Here is a 19,028-nt window from a genome sequence, read left to right on the forward strand (position 1 = left end):
ATTCCACTGCTGTACTGTCTAGTCAGATGTGATGTATATATTGTGAACTCAGTTAATGCTACCCATTAAAGAACACCAACAACATAACTGTTACTAACTGAAATATATTTAGCAATGGCTTTGACAAAGCAAAGACAACTACACTTTCTAAAAATTTCAATGTATGTTTTTGGACATATTGATTTCTGAACTTATTCTCTGGAAACTCAATTTGCTTGAAGTATTTAGTTTAATTTCTTGACCAATGAAAATGTATTGAATTCAAGAGGTATGAAATCTTAGAAGAATATTGGGACATGCAGCTAATGGACTAAGTTTGAAGCATTTTCATGCAGAAGAGGTGAGAGATCAGCAGGAATTCCAATCCATTCAGGTAAGAAAGCTGCCTCATATTTAAACACTTTTAGGAAAGGTGACTCAGGCAAAGTAAAGTTTGTGAGGTAAATTGTCTCCCCACCTGCCAGGTAGCCAGCCCAGAAACCAAATGTCCCGATTGTCATTATTGTGTGATTACAATGTGCAAGGATAGAAAAGTCAAAAGCGACAGTAGTCTGCTTGGGATCATCTGAAAAGTAAACATCTCCTTTGGAGTTATTAATGTTTTGCTTACACCAGTCCATTCCATTACTTGTCACTACAAAAACCACATTTTCGTATTTATTTCTGAAGTAGGCCATTGCTGTGTCTAAATATTTCTTATCAGCTATAACTCCTTTCCAAACATTTGGCATGACATGTACATAATCTCCCCTTCGAACATGAACACCAACATACGTCACATTCTTTCGCTCACCTCTAATGTGTCTTAGGAATGCATTAGCCTCTTCTACAATAAAATCATGAAAAGTTAACTCACGAAGAATTTCTGAATGGATATGATGATAGAATGTCCAGGAACACGTGTATTCTGAGAGGCTGACATAATCTCCTTGAATACTACGGTACTGATCCTCCATCCAGTCATTGAGATTATAATTCTTCCAATGTATTTTCTTTCTCACACTATCATGGAGGGTTGGAAGGGTAATTTTGAAGATAGGGGACAGGTAATTGGCCATGGAAGGTAAAATATATGCTTGATGACCATTCAATTTTGCCAATGCATATAGTGTTGCATACTCCCCCATCTGGTTGCCAAGTCGTCCAATGGAGTTAATTGTCCAAAGTCCCTTTGAAGAAATCACCACCTTTTCAGAATCCTTCTCTGCTTCACTTTCCAATATTATGGATGTATTTTCCAAAGATTGGACATATTTGAACATTGTGTAATATTTTAACTGATATTTATACATTACAGAAACTGTCATTATGAAATAAAAGAATGTTAGAAAGGCTAACACTTTCATGGCTGGATCAGCACAACATTTGCTCAAAAGAGCCATATCCAGAGATTCTTCACGTTGTGATTCGCAGTTTATGATTTCCTCAAGTGGAGTTTCTGAAAATCCAGAAATCATTTATTAATACAATAACAATGATGAAGGACAAGTTTCCAAATATTGCTGTAGGATTATTTATTTAACAAAGTTCCTTTTGAGAAATAAATATGATGCATACTTGATAAAATTGAGGGTTTAACAACTTTCTGCAAATTGATAGAAAGTGACAGTATAGATAGGGATTGAAAATGTAGCTGCACAATTGGTGCATGAAAACTTGGCGAATCACTTAAGTGACAGATATGACATGTGGCATGAGTTGAATTCTCCAGCTGTATACTGTTTCAGATTTGATTGATTTGGTAAAAGAAGGTATCCTGTGGAGGAGAATTGGTTTTATCTTCTATTTGCTGAATGGTCAAGGTCCAGAAGGACAGATATGGGCAATCCAGTGGAGGGCAGAACAAGTCTTCGGTACTATTGCCAGAATGTTGCCAGGGCCCATAGCCTTTGCAGTATCAACTTGCAGTTCCCTGCCATTTTAAAATTTTACTGATCAATTTCAAGTTTACAATATCTCTCGGTTCCCCACAGTTACAATTTAAAATTTAACAAGTTACACTTGAAATTTATAATACTTAAATTTGTTTAGTGCTTGGTTAAGCTACTGCACTCAGTTTCATTTGGGGACAAGCTTGAAACACTGTACTCCTAACCAATGCCTCCACACGTAAGCCTTCAGGTCTCACGGTCTGCAACTCCCCCTCTTGGAACCTTGATGTCCCTAGCTTCCTCGTGGGCCACATTTCATGTGGAAACAGCCAGGTAGCATCTCTACTCTCACTGCACCAAATTCCTTCACTTACCTAATTCCCCGTTTGAGGCATCCAGTGTCCCTGCTTGTATTCTCCAGCTTTGTGGTCACGTCATTCCAACACACAAGTGCCACCACTGAAAACATAAAGCTGTAGTTATGTTCTAAGGAGCAAAATTAATGGAAACTGCAAGCAATGGATCTGTATGTAGGCAGTAATACCATGACACGGCATGTATACAATATCGATGCTAAATTGTTTTAAAATTAATTATAGTGATGCTATATTCTCAAAGCCATTTTATTCATTCACAGGATGAAGGCATTACTTGTCAGGTCAGCATTTATTGCTAATCCCCAGTTGCTCAGGGGACAGTTGAGAGTCAACCACATAGCTGTGGGTGTGAAATCAGATGGTTACATTAGATTAGATTCCTACACTGTGGAAACAGGCCCCAACAACTCCACACCGACCCTCTGAAGAGTAACGCACCCAGACTCATATCCCTCTGACTAATGCGCCTAACACTATGGGCAATTTAACATGGCCAATTCACCTGAACGGCACATCTTTGTGACTGTGGGAGGAAACCGGAGGAAACCCACGCGGAGAATGTGCAAACTCCACACAGGCAGTCATGCGAGGCTGGGATTGAACCTGGGACCCTGGTGCTGTGAGGCTGCAGTGCTAACCACTGAGCCACCATGCTGCCCATAGGTTAGATTTTGAAGGTTCGACCAGCAGTTTACTTCCCTGAAGGACATCAATGAATCAGATGGGTTTTTCCCAACAATTGGTTCATGGTCATCATAAGACTCTTAATTTCAGCCTTTCTTTTAATTCAAATTCCATCATCGACCCGACTTGAACCCGGGTCCCCAGAACATTGCCTGGCTCTCTGGATGAACAATCCAATGACAGTACCATTTGGCCATATTCTCCCCACTGAAAATGAAGATTCATAGCTTTGACTGAACAGATTTGCCCTTTATTTCAATAATTGTTGCCTGAACTATGATGAGGAAGATGAAGCAAGAATTGGCAAGGGTGCAGTGGTACTGGGAGGGAGAAAGCAGTCACTGAGTATGATGTGTTATGATCCAAATCCATTTTGTGGCTATTGGAGATAGGATATATCTGCCAATTCACTTGTTTCAACCTGAGGGAACAAGCTTGGTATAAAGCCAGGATCCAGAGTCACTGAACTGGCCGGCAGAATTGATCAGTTGCTCTCTGAAGGAAAACAGCTAGTCACGATTAATACTTTCCTCTAGATAGTCTTTATTAATCAATTACAATCAGACTGTAATGTTCTGGATATAGCAAGGGTCCAAGTGAAACTTCCACTCAGAAGGACTATGGAATTGGGTTATTCAAGCTGTTGATATAGAAAACCATGAAAGACAATATAACTTTCAAAGTTTATAACAGTTTATTACAGCATCAAACAAACAGTTCAATGTTTAGGCGGAAAGTGAGATAAATCTAAGGATGTTATGACCTCAGCGAAAATGGATTACCAATATTCAACATTTGTCTTTTGAATTTAATACCTGAGACTTCCATGCATTAAAAATGAGACAAGGGAAGATAGATTTGTGGATAAGACATTCTTGGCCTGACTCTCTTTTTCTCTCTCTCTCACCTCCAGCTCTTCACAGATGCCACCAGACCCGCTGAGTTTTTCCAGCAGCTTCTATTTTTATTTCTGATTTACGGTATCTGCAGTTCTTCTGGTTTTTCTTAGCTACTTCAAGTTTTTTCATTCTCGTGACTCGAAGACTCTAAAAATCTACAAAATGCAACTGCCTTTATCAATATCCCTCCCTCTTCTTTGCAACACCCTTACCTGCATATGTGTGTGTCGCTGCAGTCATGTTTTATTATAATGTTTCAGGTAACAAGCTCTACCACCCTTTTTTAAACTGAAGAAAACCCTACAACTGGCTCCCATACACTTTTGATCTGGTGAACAAACTTTTGTTGAAGTGTGATGTGTATGTATTAAAAAAGCAAAGAATATTTGTCGTGACTGACCAACATTGGGCTGGGGGAGGTGGGGGCAGGGGATATTGATAAAAGCGAGTTGTGTTTCCTCTGCATCCAATCATAAGAAATTTCAGGGTTGATTGTTCCATTCAAACCTATTGACTAATGAAAGAATTTGAAGTGGGGAAAAAATTGCTTTTTCAAAAGTTGTGCTAATTCTACAAAATGCAACTATGGAAAGGTTTCCTTGAAATTTTAAGATTTAAGCTGCCAGGATCCCCGTGTTTGCTGTGACTGCTTTCACACATCAGGACAAAATAGCTTTTGAGACTCTAAAAAGCTTTGTCCCTGGAAGAATTGAAGTGATATTTAAGTTGTTAGAGGTAGAGTTCCAGCTGAAAGCCAGGAAAGAGAATTTTAGAACAATGACAAAGTCTCTTGAGCTGGAAAATGAGCAAAAGGAAACAGGTTTATTTGTCAGACCTGCCATGGGACCTGGGCATTGTTGGTTGGGCGAGCATTGACTGCCTGTCCCTGGTTGCCCTTCAGAAGGTGTGGTGAGCTACCTTTTTGAACTGGATTAGTGTGTATGTGCTGTAGGTAACCACAATGACCTTAGATAGGAAATTCTAGGCTTTTGATCCAGTGACACTGAAGGAACAGTAATATAATTTCAAATCAGGACAGCGAATGACTTGGAGGGGAATTTGAAGGTGGTAGTGCCCTCATGTACTCCAAAGTCCCTTTAAGCTTCAGAATTCCAAAACCTTTCCTACTTAGAAAATAGTCCATGCCTCTCTTCTTCTTACCAAAGTGCATAACTTCATGCTTACCCACATTGTTTTCCATTTGCTACTTCTTTGCTCACTGTTTTAGCCTAACCAAGTCCTTCTGCAGCATTCCCACCTCCTCAACATGACCTATCTTTCTGTCATCTTCAAACCTCACAATAATGCCCTCACTTCCATCATCCAGATTGTTAATGCATAACATGAATAATTGTAGTCCCAAGACCAACTACTGTGGGAACTCCAAAAGATTAGATTACTTACAGTGTGGAAACAGGCCCTTTGGCCCAACAAGTCCACCCTGACCCTCTGAAGAGCAACCCAGACCATTTCCCTCTTCACCTAACACTACACACAATTTAGCATGGCCAATTCACCTAACCTGCACATTTTTGTGTTGTGGGAGGAAACCCACGCAGACACAGGGAGAATGTGCAAACGCCACACAGACAGTTGCCTGAGGCAGGAATTGAACCCGGGTCTCTGGCACTGTAAGCAGCGGTGCTAACCACTGTGCCACCATGCATCTGTTGCCATCCTAAAGACCCCTTTATTCCCACTCTTTGCATCTGCCAATCAGCCAATCCTCTATCCATGCCAAGATCCTGCCCCCAAACCCATGGGCTCTTACCTTATTTATCAGCCTGCTGTGTGGTACCTAGTCAAAGGATTTCTGGAAATCCAAATACATCATGTCCCCAAGCTCTCCTTTGTTTAATTTGCTTATTACTTCTTCTAATTGAATTGTCAGGCATGACCTGCCCTAATGAATCCATGCTGACTCAGCTCTAATTTACCATACACTTCCAAATACAATGCAATCTCATCCTTAATAATGGACTCTTAACATCTTACCAACAGTTGAGATCAGGGCTAACTGGCCTATCATTTCCCACCTTCTGCCTCCATCCCTTCTTAAACAGAAGTGTTACATTATCAGTGATTGTTTTGAAAGGCCAGAGGCTGAAATCTACATTCTCCAAGATGTTGTGTCCTCACAGACCTTGCTAGTGGAGAAAACAAATGGTTTTCAAGCTAGAAGGAAATTAAATTCCAATGTATTAATAAAGGGACTTATAGGAAAATGAATAAATGTTGCTGATTAGAGATTACTGAGAAATGGGTTTATTATTAGTCTTGTAAGTTTGGAGACTATCCCAATCTCATCAATGCCTGTGACTGATAATTTATTGGCAAATGATGTTTCTGGTAGCAAATTATAATCTAAAATAGAAAAGCACAACCCAAAAAATCTAGGAAAGCAGGAAAAAGCCAACAATGAACAGTGGAAAAACCAGAAGCTGAAAGGCAATCAGAAACTCTTCATAGGACATCAAATCCTGAGAGGATGGAGTGGCTAAAGATGGGTCACTCAAATTAAACTGGGGGACATGGCAAAAAGGTAGGAAATTGAAAGTTGTTGAGGAGCCTTAAAAGCCATAAGGTTTGGAATAGCCCAGGAAGAGTCACTCAAATTAAGTGGAGCTTAAGTCCCGCCATTGAATGCAGAAAGATTCAAGATGGATCATGAAGATGTTAAAAGATTCGGAGATAGAGTAACAGCAAAAAATGAAGTCCAGAAAGGGTGATGTGTAATGAAAAAAATGATGACAGGGCAGCGCCAGAAATTGATGGGTTATTCCAAGTTTATCTTCATCCCACAGCTCAAAAGGTTATTTGTCAACTGGGACTTAATATTTCAGTTTACCAGCTTGGGAAGTAATGACACTATATTATCTCCAAATTTATAATAATTGCTTCCAATCTCATTTCTCTGAGTTTGAGATGAGGGAGTTTATGATTGCTCCATTGTTTTTGAGAAAGAGCAATTCAGAGGTTTGGCTACTTTCACAATCAGCAGAAACCCTTTCCAGAAACAGAACTTACAATTTACTCTTCTCATTTTTATGCATTCAAACTCAGAATCACAGCAGATTCAAAATATTAGACCAGAAGTCCATAAAATAATACATAGGAGCAGATATTAGGCCATTCAGCCCAACAAGTCTGCTCTGTCATTCAATCATGGCTGATAGGTTTCTCAAACCCATTCTCCCACTTTCTCACCATAACCCTTGATCCTTCCTTTACAATCAAGAATCTATCTATTTCAGTCTGAAGACCTTCTGTGGCAATGAATTCCACAGATTCCCCACTCTCTGGCTGAAGAAGTTTCTCCTTATCTCCATTCTAAAAGGTCTTCCCTTTACTCTAAGACTGTGCCCTCATGTCCTTGTCTCTCCTATCAATGGAAACATCTTCTCAACATCCACTCTGTCCAGGCCATTCAGTATTCTGTAAGTTTCAATTAGATCTCCACTCTTCCTTCTAAACTCCATTGAGAACAGATCCAGAATCCTCAAATATTCCTCATATAATAAGCTTTTCATTCCTGGGAAAATTCTCGTGAACCTCCTCTGAACACTCTCCAGGGCCAGTATATCCTTTCTGAGATATGTGGCCCAAAACTGAGTACAATACTCCAAATGTGGCTTGACCAGAGGCTTATCGAGATTCAGAAGTACATCCCTGCTTTTTTATTCATGTCCTTTCTAAATAAATGCCATCATTGCACTTGCCTTCCTAACTACTGACTCAACCTTGAGAGAATCCTGGACTAGAGCTCCCAAGTTTGTTTGCAGTTCAAACTTCTGAATTTTCTCCCCAATTAGAAAATAGTCCATGCCTCTATTCTTCCGACCAAAGTGCATGACCTCACACTTTCCCACATTGTACTCCATCTGCCACTTCTTTGTCCACTCTCCTAACCTTTCCAAATCCTTCTGCAGCCTCCCTGCCTGCTCAATGCTACCTGTCCCTCTATCTATCTTTGTATCATCTGCAAACTGAGCCAGAATGCCTTCAGTTCCTTCATTTAGATCGTTAATGTATAAAGGGAAAAGTAGTAGTCCCAACACTAAGCCTTGCAGAACACTACTTGTCATCGGTTGCCACCCTGAGAAGGACCCTTTTATCTGCACTCTCTGCTTTCTGCCAGACAACCAGACTTCTATCCATGCTAACTTCTTACCTCTGACACCATGGGCTCTTATTCTACTCAGTAACCTCCTGTGCAACACGTTGTTAAAGGCCTTCTTTAAATCCAGGTAGATAACATCCATTTGCTCTCCTTGGTCTAATCTGCTCGTTACTTCCTCAGAGAATTCCAACAGATTTCTGTTGGAATGACCTCCCCTTTTTGAAACCATGCTAACTTTGCCCTATTTTACCATACAACTCCATGCATTCAGAAATCTCATCCTTCACAATGGATTCCAGGATCTTACCCATGAGGTTAGTCTAATTGATCTTTGCCTTGCTCCCTTTTTAAACAGGGGTGTCAAAGTAATGAATTTCCAGTCTTCTGGGACTCTCCCTGATTCTAGCGATTCCTGAAAGATCACCATTAATGCCTCCACTATCTCTTCAGCTATCTCCCTTAAAGCTCTGGGGTGTAGTCCATCTGGTCCAGGTGATTTATCCATCTTCAGGCCATTCAGTTTTACCAGCACCTTCTCCTTGGCGATGGGCACCTCAGTCATCTCTGTCCCCTCACTCTCTTGAACTTTTGGCATATTACTTATGTGAAGACTGCCGTGAAGTAATTATTCAGTTCCCCAGCCATTTCCTTATTCCCTACAACTACCTCTCCAGCATCATTCTCCAGTGGCCCAATAGTCACTTGTGCCTCTCTTTTGCCCTTTATATTTCTACAGTCTTCCTTTATATTACTGGCTGACTTACCCTCATTTAATCTTCTCCCTCCTTTTTTTTTGTTGTCCTCTGTTGGTCTTTGTAGCCTTCCCAATCCTCTGGTTTCCTATTGCCCTTCAGCACATGATATGCTTTCTCTTTTGCTTTTATGCTATGCCTGACTTCCCTAGTCAGCTATAGTTGTCTCATCTTCCCTGTACCATGCTTCTTTTTTCTTAGGATGAATCTCTGCTGTGTCTCCTGAATTACTCCCAGAAACTCCTGCCATTGCTCTTCCACTGTGGTTCCTGTTTGGTTCCTCTCCCAGTCAATTCTACCCAGCTCCTCCCTTGTGGCTCTGTTTGCATTTATTCAGCTATAATATGATTACCTCTGATTGTATCTTCTTCCTCTCAAATTGCAGAGTAAATTCAATCGTATAATTATCACTGCCTCCACAAGTTCCTTCACCTTAAGCTTCCTTAGCAAATCTGCCTCACTGCACAACACTAAATCCAGTATTGCCTGTTCCCTAGTGGGCTCCACCACAAGCTGCTCCAAAAAGCCATCTTGTAGACATTCCACAAATTCCTTTTCTTGCAATCCGCTACCAACCTGATTTTCCCAGTCCACCTGCATATTGAAACCCCCCATAAGCACTGTAACCTTGCCTTTCCTACACATCTTTTCTATCTCTGGGTATATCTTGTGCCCCAGCTCCTGACTACGTTTTAGAGGCCTGTACATAACTCCAAGTATGGTTTTTCAACTTTTGCAGTTCCTCAATTCTACCCAGAAAAGTTCTATACCATCTGACCCTCCTTCTTACTATTCATTTACTTTCATTTCTTACTAATAAGGCAACCCCACCCTCTGCCCACCTGCCTATCTTTTTGATAGGATGTATTTCCTTGAATATTCAGCTCCCAATCCTGATCCCCTTGCAGCCACGTCTCCATGATGCCCATCACGTCATACCTGCCAATTTCATGCTGTGCCACCAGCTCACTTACCTTATTCCTTATACTGTGTTCATTCAGATATAAAACCTTCAGTCCTATATTAACCATCCCTCTTCTCATTGTCATTCGTTTGTTCCAGTGTGCTTGAGTTTGATTGCTAACCCTTTCCAAACACACTGAACTATTTGTGTCTGTGCTGTAGATTTTAATAACCTCTCCAGAGTTCTGTACTCTTCCCTCCTCCTTTATTTTGGGTTTTGTAATTTCCACGATAACTGAACCCTCCACTCTGCCCATTAACCCACTTTCTTTTTCCACAAATATTTCCAGACGAGGGAATGTCTCCAGCATTCTCCGTGTTTGTTTCAGATTTCCAGTTTGTATTCACCAAAATAAAAAGCTGAGCAAGTGTGAAATCAAAGTAGGAAAGAGAAACACATTGAGCAAAGTTAGCATGGAGCAAAGGCGTACTAGCAGAAAGTCATTCTTTTGTTAAAGATTAGAGAATTATAAAGAAAATTAATCTCTACAATTCTAAAAAAAAGGAGTTTAAGCAATTTAACTCAAGACTGAAACATTGCTTCAGGCCGATAGATTTCTAGTTCAGTAACAATTTCACTCAGCCACAATTTCAATTGGTTGCAGGATCCAATTAAAGAGTCTTAGAATCTTTGAATTGAGGAACATGATTGAGAGCATTTCTCCACCTCTTTCAATCCAAACTAGAAATACATATCTCTGGGCATGAAGCTATCCAGCAATAGGAAGCCTTCAGGAAATAAAGGGAAAAAAATTGGGACATAGTTTCTTTTGTAATTCAATAATTTACAAATGACATATGAAATTTTTAACATAAATCAGAATGATCCCATAGTTAAAATGGACTGGAACAGGAAACATAATTTTAATTGTGGATTTGTTATAATGGGTTTCCTATCTGAGGTGAGAGAGTGCAGTATTGAATGTTACTCCAGGTCAAGTTCCAAAGTTTAACAATAAAGATTAAGCTTTGCCTGATTTCAAAATTGCAAAGTGGTGCTAACTGTAGGCAGGAAAACTGTTTTAAAAGTTCTAAATTGTATCGAGAACCTGTATCTAGTTTCCAGTGTGACATGGTGGCTCAGTGGTTATCACTGCCGCCTCACAGCACCAGGGACCTGGATTTGATTCCAACATTGGGTGAATGCCTGAGTGCAATTTGCAACTTTCTCCCTGTGTCTGTATGGGTTTCCTACCTTTGGTTTCTTCTCGCAGCCCAAAGATGTTCAGGTTAGATAGATTGGCCAGGCAAAATTGCCACTTGGTGCCCAGGTATGTGTAACTAGGTGGGTTAGCCATAGTAAATGTGGGGTTATGGGGTAGGGGCTTGGGTCTGGGTGGGAAGCTCTTTGAAGGGTGAGTGCAGACTTGATGGTGATTTTGAGCTATGCCATATAGTGACTTCAAGGAATTGGATGCTTGGTCTGCAGAACCCCTCTGTATTGAGTTATGTTCAATCTAGTCTGCTGCTGTTCACTCACAGGAGTGTAGCTCTCAGATTGCTACACAGTGGCAATGATAATTGGACCCACAGAACTAGAGTAAAAGTCCCAATTGAAATATGGGGGCAATAAACCATGTAACCATCCCAGAGATGGGGAAACTCAGTAGAGACAGGGCATGTCTAGCAATATACTTGGAGGGAGACCTAGGCACTGACCTGCAGAATGGCTAAATCAGCACAGAAGTTGTAGAAAGTGTGGGGAAAAGGCTCAAGGCAGAGTATACAGTTAGGAACAGTAGAAATCTGAGTCACCGTAAGAAAACTGTGACAGAAGTTACAGAGGTAAGGCAGAAAGGAGCACTCAGCAAATGTACTGTTGGTCCGTGCAAGAAGAAATAGGATCCTTTCAATCCACAGAGTAACTTCACGTTGGAAATGCATCTGACTTGATTTTAAAGGATTGTACCTGGAAAGAGAGAGGCAGGGGTAATGCTGCAGTGGAAACACAGAAAAGTATACACAGACCACAGCAGACCATGTGAGTTTCTGCAAGATTGGATATGCAAAGTCAAGATGTCACATTCTTCCTGCCCACAGTAAAAAATAATTTCTTCTTGGTACAGACAGCCAGGCCATATTTTGGCAAACAGATTAAAATAAACAGTTGCAACCTGGATTGGATGTATCAATCCCTCTGGATGGTGTGTGCCATTGCTGAGGTCCTGACCCCTCAGGCCATCCTCCAGTCATTTTTGGAGCTTGTCAAGTAGGAGAATTAGAGTAAGAGATTGTAGCACGCTATACTTGGCTATAATGGAAAAAAGATTGTGGAGACCTTGCACATAATTACTAATCCTCTTAATTCTTCATTAAATGAACCTCCTTATGTAGCTTCAGATGACAAGGATTCTGGGTAATCCAAGATGGAGGACGGGAAAAATTTCTGGCTGTCACAGCTGCTCCTTTTTTGAGGTATTTTAGGTGTTGGAGGTGATTTCCTCGAATTCCAGGAGCAGCAATTACTGTTTTATATGCTGTTGCATTGTTTTGGAACTTTTGGAAAAAAAAGTCAAAACAACAGCAGTTTTAAAAGGGAGAAGAACAGACAAAGGAAGCACATGGTGAGGACAGTGCAGGAGAGAGAGAGAGAGAGAGAACACCTGCACAGTTACTGCCTTTGCTGTTTTTGAATTCATGTATTGCTGGACATCGGAGTGCATCTGGGAAAATTAACAAACAGTGAAATTCACAACTAATCTTGGAGGATCCGGTTTGGGCGAAGTTCACAGCACAGAATCAGATAAGTTAATTGTTGTTTTAAGTCTGTCCAAGAGAAAGGCTGCAGTAGTGAGTATAGTGGGTTCTTTCTTGATTATATATTTTTGGAGATAAGTCTCTTGATTAAACTTAAAATATAAGCCATAGCTATTCATTTAACCTGAGACAGTGTTTGTAGAGGAATAAGATGGTGTTATTTTCTGGGTCTGTAGATTGTGAAGGAGCAAAAATGGCCTTTGCAGTGATATGTATTTCTTGTCAGATGTGGGAGTTTAAAGAGAGTTTAAGGGTTACGACGGATTATATCTGCTGTAAATGCTGTTGGATGCGAATCTTATCAGGTCGGTGGATTGGTTGGAGAGACAGATAGAAGCGATGAGGAATTTGCAACAGCAACGGTATGTGATGGATGGCAGTTATAGGAAGGGGGGAAAGTCTCAGATACTGTCACATAGATGGGTTAACTCCAGGAAGGGTAAGAGAGGTAGGCACCTAGGGCAGGAGTCTTTTGTGGATATATCCATTTCAAACAGGTATGCTGTTTTGGAAAATGTAGGGGGTGATGGATTCTCAGGGGAATGAGCACGAACAGCCAAGTTTCTGGTGTTGAGACTGGCTCTAATGCAACAAGGGGTACGTCAGCTTCCAAGAGATCAATTGTGTTAGGGGATTCTGTAGTCCAAGGTACAGACAGACGTTTCTGTGGCCAGCAGCGAAAAAGCAGAATGGTATGTTGTTTCCCTTGTGCCAGGATCAAGGATGTCTCAGAGAGGGTGCAGAATGTTCTCACGGGGGAGAGGGGCCAGCAAGAGGTCATTGTCCACATTGGAACCAATGATATAGGGAGGGAAAAAGTTGAGATTCTGAAGGGAGATTACAGAGAGTTAGGCAGAAATTTAAAAAGGAGGTCCTCAAGGGTAGTAATGTCTGGATTACTCCCAGTGCTACGTGCTAGTGGGGGCAGGAATAGGAGGATAGAGCAGATGAATGAATGGCTGAGGAGCTGGTGTATGGGAGAAGGATTCACATTTTTGGATCATTGGAATCTCTTTTGGGGTAGAAGTGACCTGTACAAGAAGGACGGATTGCACCTAAATTGGAAGGGGACTAATATACTGGCAGGGAAATTTGCTAGAACTTCTTGGGAGGATTCAAACTAGTAAGGTGGGGTGGGGGGGGGGTGGAGGGGGGGTGGAGGGGAGGTGGGACCCAGGGACATAGTGAGGAAAGAGATCAATCTGAGACTGGTACAGTTGAGAACAGAAGTGAATCAAACAGTCAGGGCAGGCAGGGACAAGGTAGGACTAATAAATTAAACTGCATTTATTTCAATGGAAGGGGCCTAACAGGGAAGGCAGATGAACTCAGGGCATAGTTAGGGACATGGGACTGGGATATCATAGCAATTACAGAAACATGACTCAGGGATGGGCAGGACTGGCAGCTTAATGTTCCAGGATACAAATGCTACAGGAAGGATAGAAAGGGAGGCAAGAGAGGAGGGGGAGTGGCATTTTTGATAAGGGATAGCATTACAGCTGTGCTGAGGGAGGATATTCCCGGAAATACATCCAGGGACGTTATTTGGGTGGAACTGAGAAACAAGAAAGGGATGATCACCTTATTGGGATTGTATTATAGACCCCGCAATAGTCAGAGGGAAATTGAGAAACAAACTTGTAAGGAGATCTCAGCAATCTGTAAGAATAATAGGATAGTTATGGTAGGGGATTTTAACTTTCCAAACATCGACTGGGACTGCCATAGTGTTAAAGGTTTAGATGGAGAGGAATTTCTTAAGTGCGTACAAGACAATTTTCTGATTCAGTAAGTGGATGTTCCTACTAGAGAAGTTGCAAAACTTGACCTACTCTTGGGAAATAAGGCAGGGCAGGTGACTGAGGTGTCAGTGGGGGAGCACTTTGGGGCCAGCGACCATAATTCTATTCGTTTTAAAATCGTGATAGAAAAGGATAGTCCAGATCTAAAAGTTGAAGTTCTAAATTGGAGAAAGGCCAATTTTGACGGTATTAGGCAAGAACGTTCGAAAGCTGATTGGAGGCAGATGTTCGCAGGTAAAGGGACGGCTGGAAAATGGGAAGCCTTCAGAAATGAGATAACAAGAATCCAGAGAAAGTATATTCCTGTCAGGGTGAAAGGGAAGGCTGGTAGGTATTGGGAATGCTGGATGACTAAAGACATTGAGGGTTTGGTTCAGAAAAAGAAGGAAGCATATGTCAGGTATAGACAAGATAGATCGAGTGAATCCTTAGAAGAGTATAAAGGAAGTAGGAGTATAATTAAGAGGGAAATCAGGAGGGCAAATAGGGGACATGAGATAGCTTTGCCAAATAGAATTAAGGAGAATCCAAAGGGTTTTTACAAATATATTAAGGACAAAAGTGTAACTAGGGAGAGAATAGGGCCCCTCAAAGGTTAGCAAGACGGCCTTTGTGTGGAGCCACAGAAAATGGGGGAGATACTAAATGAATATTTTTCATCAGTATTTACTGTGGAAAAGGATATGAAAGATATAGACTATCAGGAAATAAATGGTGATGTCTTGCAAAATGTCCAGATTACGGAGGAGGAAGTGCTGGATGTCTTGAAATGGGTAAAGGTGGATAAATCCCCAGGACCTGATCAGGTGTACTTGAGAACTCTGTGGGAAGCTAGAGAAATGATTGCTGGGCCTCTTGCTGAGATATTTGTATCATTGATAGTCACAGGTGAGGTGCGGAAAGACTGGAGGTTGGCAAACGTAGTGCCACTGTTTAAAAAGGGCACTAAAGACAAGCCAGGGAACTATAGACCGGTGAGCCTGACCTCAGTGGTGGGCAAGTTGTTGGAGGGAATCCTGAGGGACAGGATGTACATGTATTTGGAAAGGCAAGGACTGATTAGGGATAGTCAACATGGCTTTGTGCATGGGAAATCATGTCTCACAAACGTGATTGAGTTTTTTGAAGAAGTATCAAAGGAGATTGATGAAGGCAGAGCAGTAGATGTGATCTATATGTACTTCAGTAAGGCGTCTGACAAGGTTCCCCATGGGAGACTGATTAGCAAGGTTAGATCTCATGGAATAAAGGGAGAATGAGCCATTTGGATACAGAACTGGGTCAAAGGTAGAAGACAGAGGGTGGTGGTGAGTGTTGTTTTTCAGACTGGAGGCCTGTGACCAGTGGAGTGCCACAAGGATCGGTGCTGGGTCCTCTACTTTTTGTCATTTACATAAATGATTTGAATGCGAGCATACGAGGTACAGTTAGTAAGTTTGCAGATGACACCAAAATTGGAGGTGTAGTGGACAGCAAAGAGGGTTACCTCAGATTACAGCAGGATCTGGACCAGATGGGCCAATGGGCTGAGAAGTGGCAGATGGAGTTTAATTCAGATAAATGCAAGGTGCTGCGTTTTGGGAAAGCAAATCTTAGCAGGACTTATGCACTCAATTGTAAGGTCCTCGGGAGTTTGCTGAACGAAGAGACCTTGGAGTGCAGGTTCAGATCTCCTTGAAAGTGGAGTCGCAGGTCGATAGGATAGTGAAGAAGGCGTTTGGTATGCTTTCCTTTATTGGTCAGAGTACTGAGTATGTGAGTTGGGAGGTCATGTTGCTGCTGTACAGGACATTGGTTAGGCCACTGTTGGAATATTGCGCGCAATTCTGGTCTCCTTCCTATCGGAAAGATGTTGTGAAACTTGAAAGTGTTCAGAAAAGATTTACAAGGATGTTGCCAGGGTTAGAGGAATTAAGCTACAGGGAGAGGCTGAACAGGCTGGGGCTGTTTTCCCTGGAGCATCGGACGCTGAGGGGTGACCTTATACAGATTTACAAAATTATGAGGGGCATGGATAGGATAAATAGGCAAAGTCTTTTCCCTGGGATTAGGGAGTGCAGAACTAGAGGGCATAGGTTTAGGGTGAGAGGGGAAAGATATAAAACAGATCTAAGGGGCAACTTTTTCGCACAGAGGATGGGTATGTGTATGGAATGAGCTGCCAGAGGATGTGGTGGAGGCTGGTACAATTGCAACATTTAAGAGGCATTTGGATGGGTATATGAAGAGGAAGGATTTGGAGGGATATGGGCTGGATGCTGGCAGGTGGGACTAGATTGGGTTGGGATATCTGGTCGGCATGGACGGGTTGGAGATGCTGTACATCTCTATGACTCTATGTCCTTCAGTTAGTGGACACTCTAGACATTGTCCTTCCATCGACACCACACTTGACAGTTTTCATCCCAATTTGACCCATTTTCTCTCTTCTCAGAATTATTCATTATAATCAGTGGTTCCTAATCAGGGAGGCAGTAGTCTAGTGGTATTATTGCTAGACTAATAACCTAGAGACTCAGGTAATGACCTGGGCACCCAGTTTTAATCCTGCCATGGCAGATTGTGGGATTCGTAATTCAATTTTAAAAAATCTTGAATCAAGAGGCTAATGATGATCATGAAACCATTGTTGATTGTCAGGAAAAATCCATCAGGTTTATTAGTGTCCTTTAGGGAAGGAAAGGTTGTCCTTAATTGGTCTGGCTTACATGTGACTCCAGATCCACACAAAGTTATTGTCTCTTCACTGCCCTCTGGGCAATTAGAGATGGGTAATACATGTTGGCCTCACCAAAGACGCTCACATTCCATGAATGAATTGGTCTGAGGCCTCAATCCCAATCCCAAACCCTGGACTTCCTGGTTTCAGAGGGAGTTAGACTCAATTCTACACCAGGCAATGCATGCCACAACTGAAGCATAAAGACAACTGAAACAAAAATGTAATGACCACTTCTCACATTTTTGCCTCATATTTGTCGATGAGAATTAAAAGTAGTTAAGTTCTGTCTATGCTTGTTAGTGTGTTACAGACAGCTTTGTATTCCATATATTTGAGGAGAAAGTGAGGTCTGCAGATGCTGGAGATCAGAGATGGAAATGTGTTGCTGGAAAAGCGCAGCAGGTTAGGCAGCATCTAGGGAACAGGAGAATCGACGTTTCGGGCATTAGCCTGAAGAAGGGCTAATGCCCGAAACGTCGATTCTCCTGTTGATTCCTGAAGAAGGGCTAATGCCCGAAACGTCGATTCTCCTGTCATTCCTGAAGAAGGGCTAATGCCCGAAACGTCGATTCTCCTGTTCCCTAGATGCTGCCTGACCTGCTGCGCTTTTCCAGCAACACTATTCCATATATTTATCAGTCAAATTTGGCAAAGTTATTGATAAGCAATTAAACCAGCCAAACAGTTTTAAGCATCATTACTTGAAGTTTTTAAAGATTAAAATGTCTTAGTTCGGCCACAATTACAACACAAAATTATTTTTGTTCAGGCTCTGTACTCTGTGTCACGCACCTACATACTCTTGTGGATATGGAAGATACTTTTCAAAGTTAAATAACGTACCTTGCTTAAGGATTTTGTTCCTGGCAGCTCTGTCCACTACCAAAGGTTATGGGGATTTTCTGACATCACCATCGAAAGGGTTTGCACTTGCAGTGAGAAACAAATCGACTGAAATAACTATAAGTAAAAAGAAAGGTGAGAAATAGAAAGAGCAACATGCTGATCGAATCAAATATTGATAGCAAAGCAATAAGTAGTTAAAATCAAACATAGATCATATGGAAAAGCCAAGTGGAGGGAGATAAGGACAGACAGCGAAAGCAGAATCTCACACACTGTTTTTACAATCTGCAAATTAATATTTAACCAAAGACATTTTAATGTCATTCCTTCCCTGCCAAAGGCTGTAATATCTAAGGAGCAGGAGTGTCAACATTTCGAGTAGATGGTCTTCATCAGGAATGATGGGGCGACCCAAGGAGGCTGAGGGATAAATGGGAGGGGGTTGGGGCTGAGGGGAAAGGCGGCTGGGAATGTGATAGGTATCTGAAGGTGGGGGTGAAGGTGATAGGAAAGGAGGGTGAAGGGGAAAGGTGGGAAGGTAGGACAGTTCAAGAGGGAACTGTTGGATCCGAGATAAGGTGGGGGGAGGATCAACGGGGAACCTGGTGAAATCCACAATGATTCCGTGTGGTTGGAGGGTCCCAAGGCAGAAGATGAGGCATTCTTCCTCCAGGTGTCAGGTGGCTAGTGTTTGCAGTGGAGGAGTGTCAGGACGTGCATGTCCTTGGTGGAGTGGGAGGGGGAGTTAAAGTGTTTGGCCACAGGACGGTGGGGTTGTTTAGTGCGTGTGTCCTCAAGATGTTCTCTGAAATGTTCCGCAAGTTGACATCCTGTCTCCCCAATGTAGAGGAGACCACATTGAGAGTAACAGATAAGTAGATGACGTGTGTGGAATATTTTCCACCTTCTGTCTTCTATGGACAAGCCAATTCCATATCAGACAGCTAGATTTCCCTTTATCTCATGCACCCTTAGTTTCTGAATGAGCCTACCAAATTGGAATCTTATCAAACGCTTTGCTAAAATCCACATCCAAATCCACATCCACCACATCCACTGCTCTACCTTCATCAATATGTTTTCTCATATCTTCAAAGAATTCAGTAAGGCTTCTGAGGAATGACATGCCTCTCATAAAGACCTGTTGACTATGTCTAATCAAACTATGTTTTTCAAATAATCATAAATCTTGTCTCTCAGCATCCTCTTTAATAATTTGCCCAAAACTGATG

At 41.7% G+C, this 19,028-nt stretch overlaps 1 protein-coding gene across 1 annotated transcript; it reads right to left on the reverse strand.

The window, feature by feature from the left end:
* Positions 1 to 302: 302 nt before the first annotated feature.
* On the reverse strand, positions 303 to 17,961 carry LOC122539633 (galactoside alpha-(1,2)-fucosyltransferase 2-like). Its single transcript, XM_043674632.2, has 3 exons — positions 17,794 to 17,961; positions 2,246 to 2,330; positions 303 to 1,438 (listed from the first exon to the last, which is right to left on the reverse strand). The coding sequence occupies exon 3, from the start codon at positions 1,380 to 1,382 to the stop codon at positions 303 to 305; it is 1,080 nt and encodes a 359-aa protein (XP_043530567.2). The 5' UTR covers positions 1,383 to 1,438; positions 2,246 to 2,330; positions 17,794 to 17,961.
* Between the last annotated feature and the right edge of the window lie 1,067 nt (positions 17,962 to 19,028).

This window comes from Chiloscyllium plagiosum, unplaced genomic scaffold, assembly GCF_037043375.1.
Source record: "Chiloscyllium plagiosum isolate Xiang-an unplaced genomic scaffold, Cpla_swu_hap1 HiC_scaffold_32, whole genome shotgun sequence".
NCBI lineage: Eukaryota > Metazoa > Chordata > Chondrichthyes > Orectolobiformes > Hemiscylliidae > Chiloscyllium > Chiloscyllium plagiosum.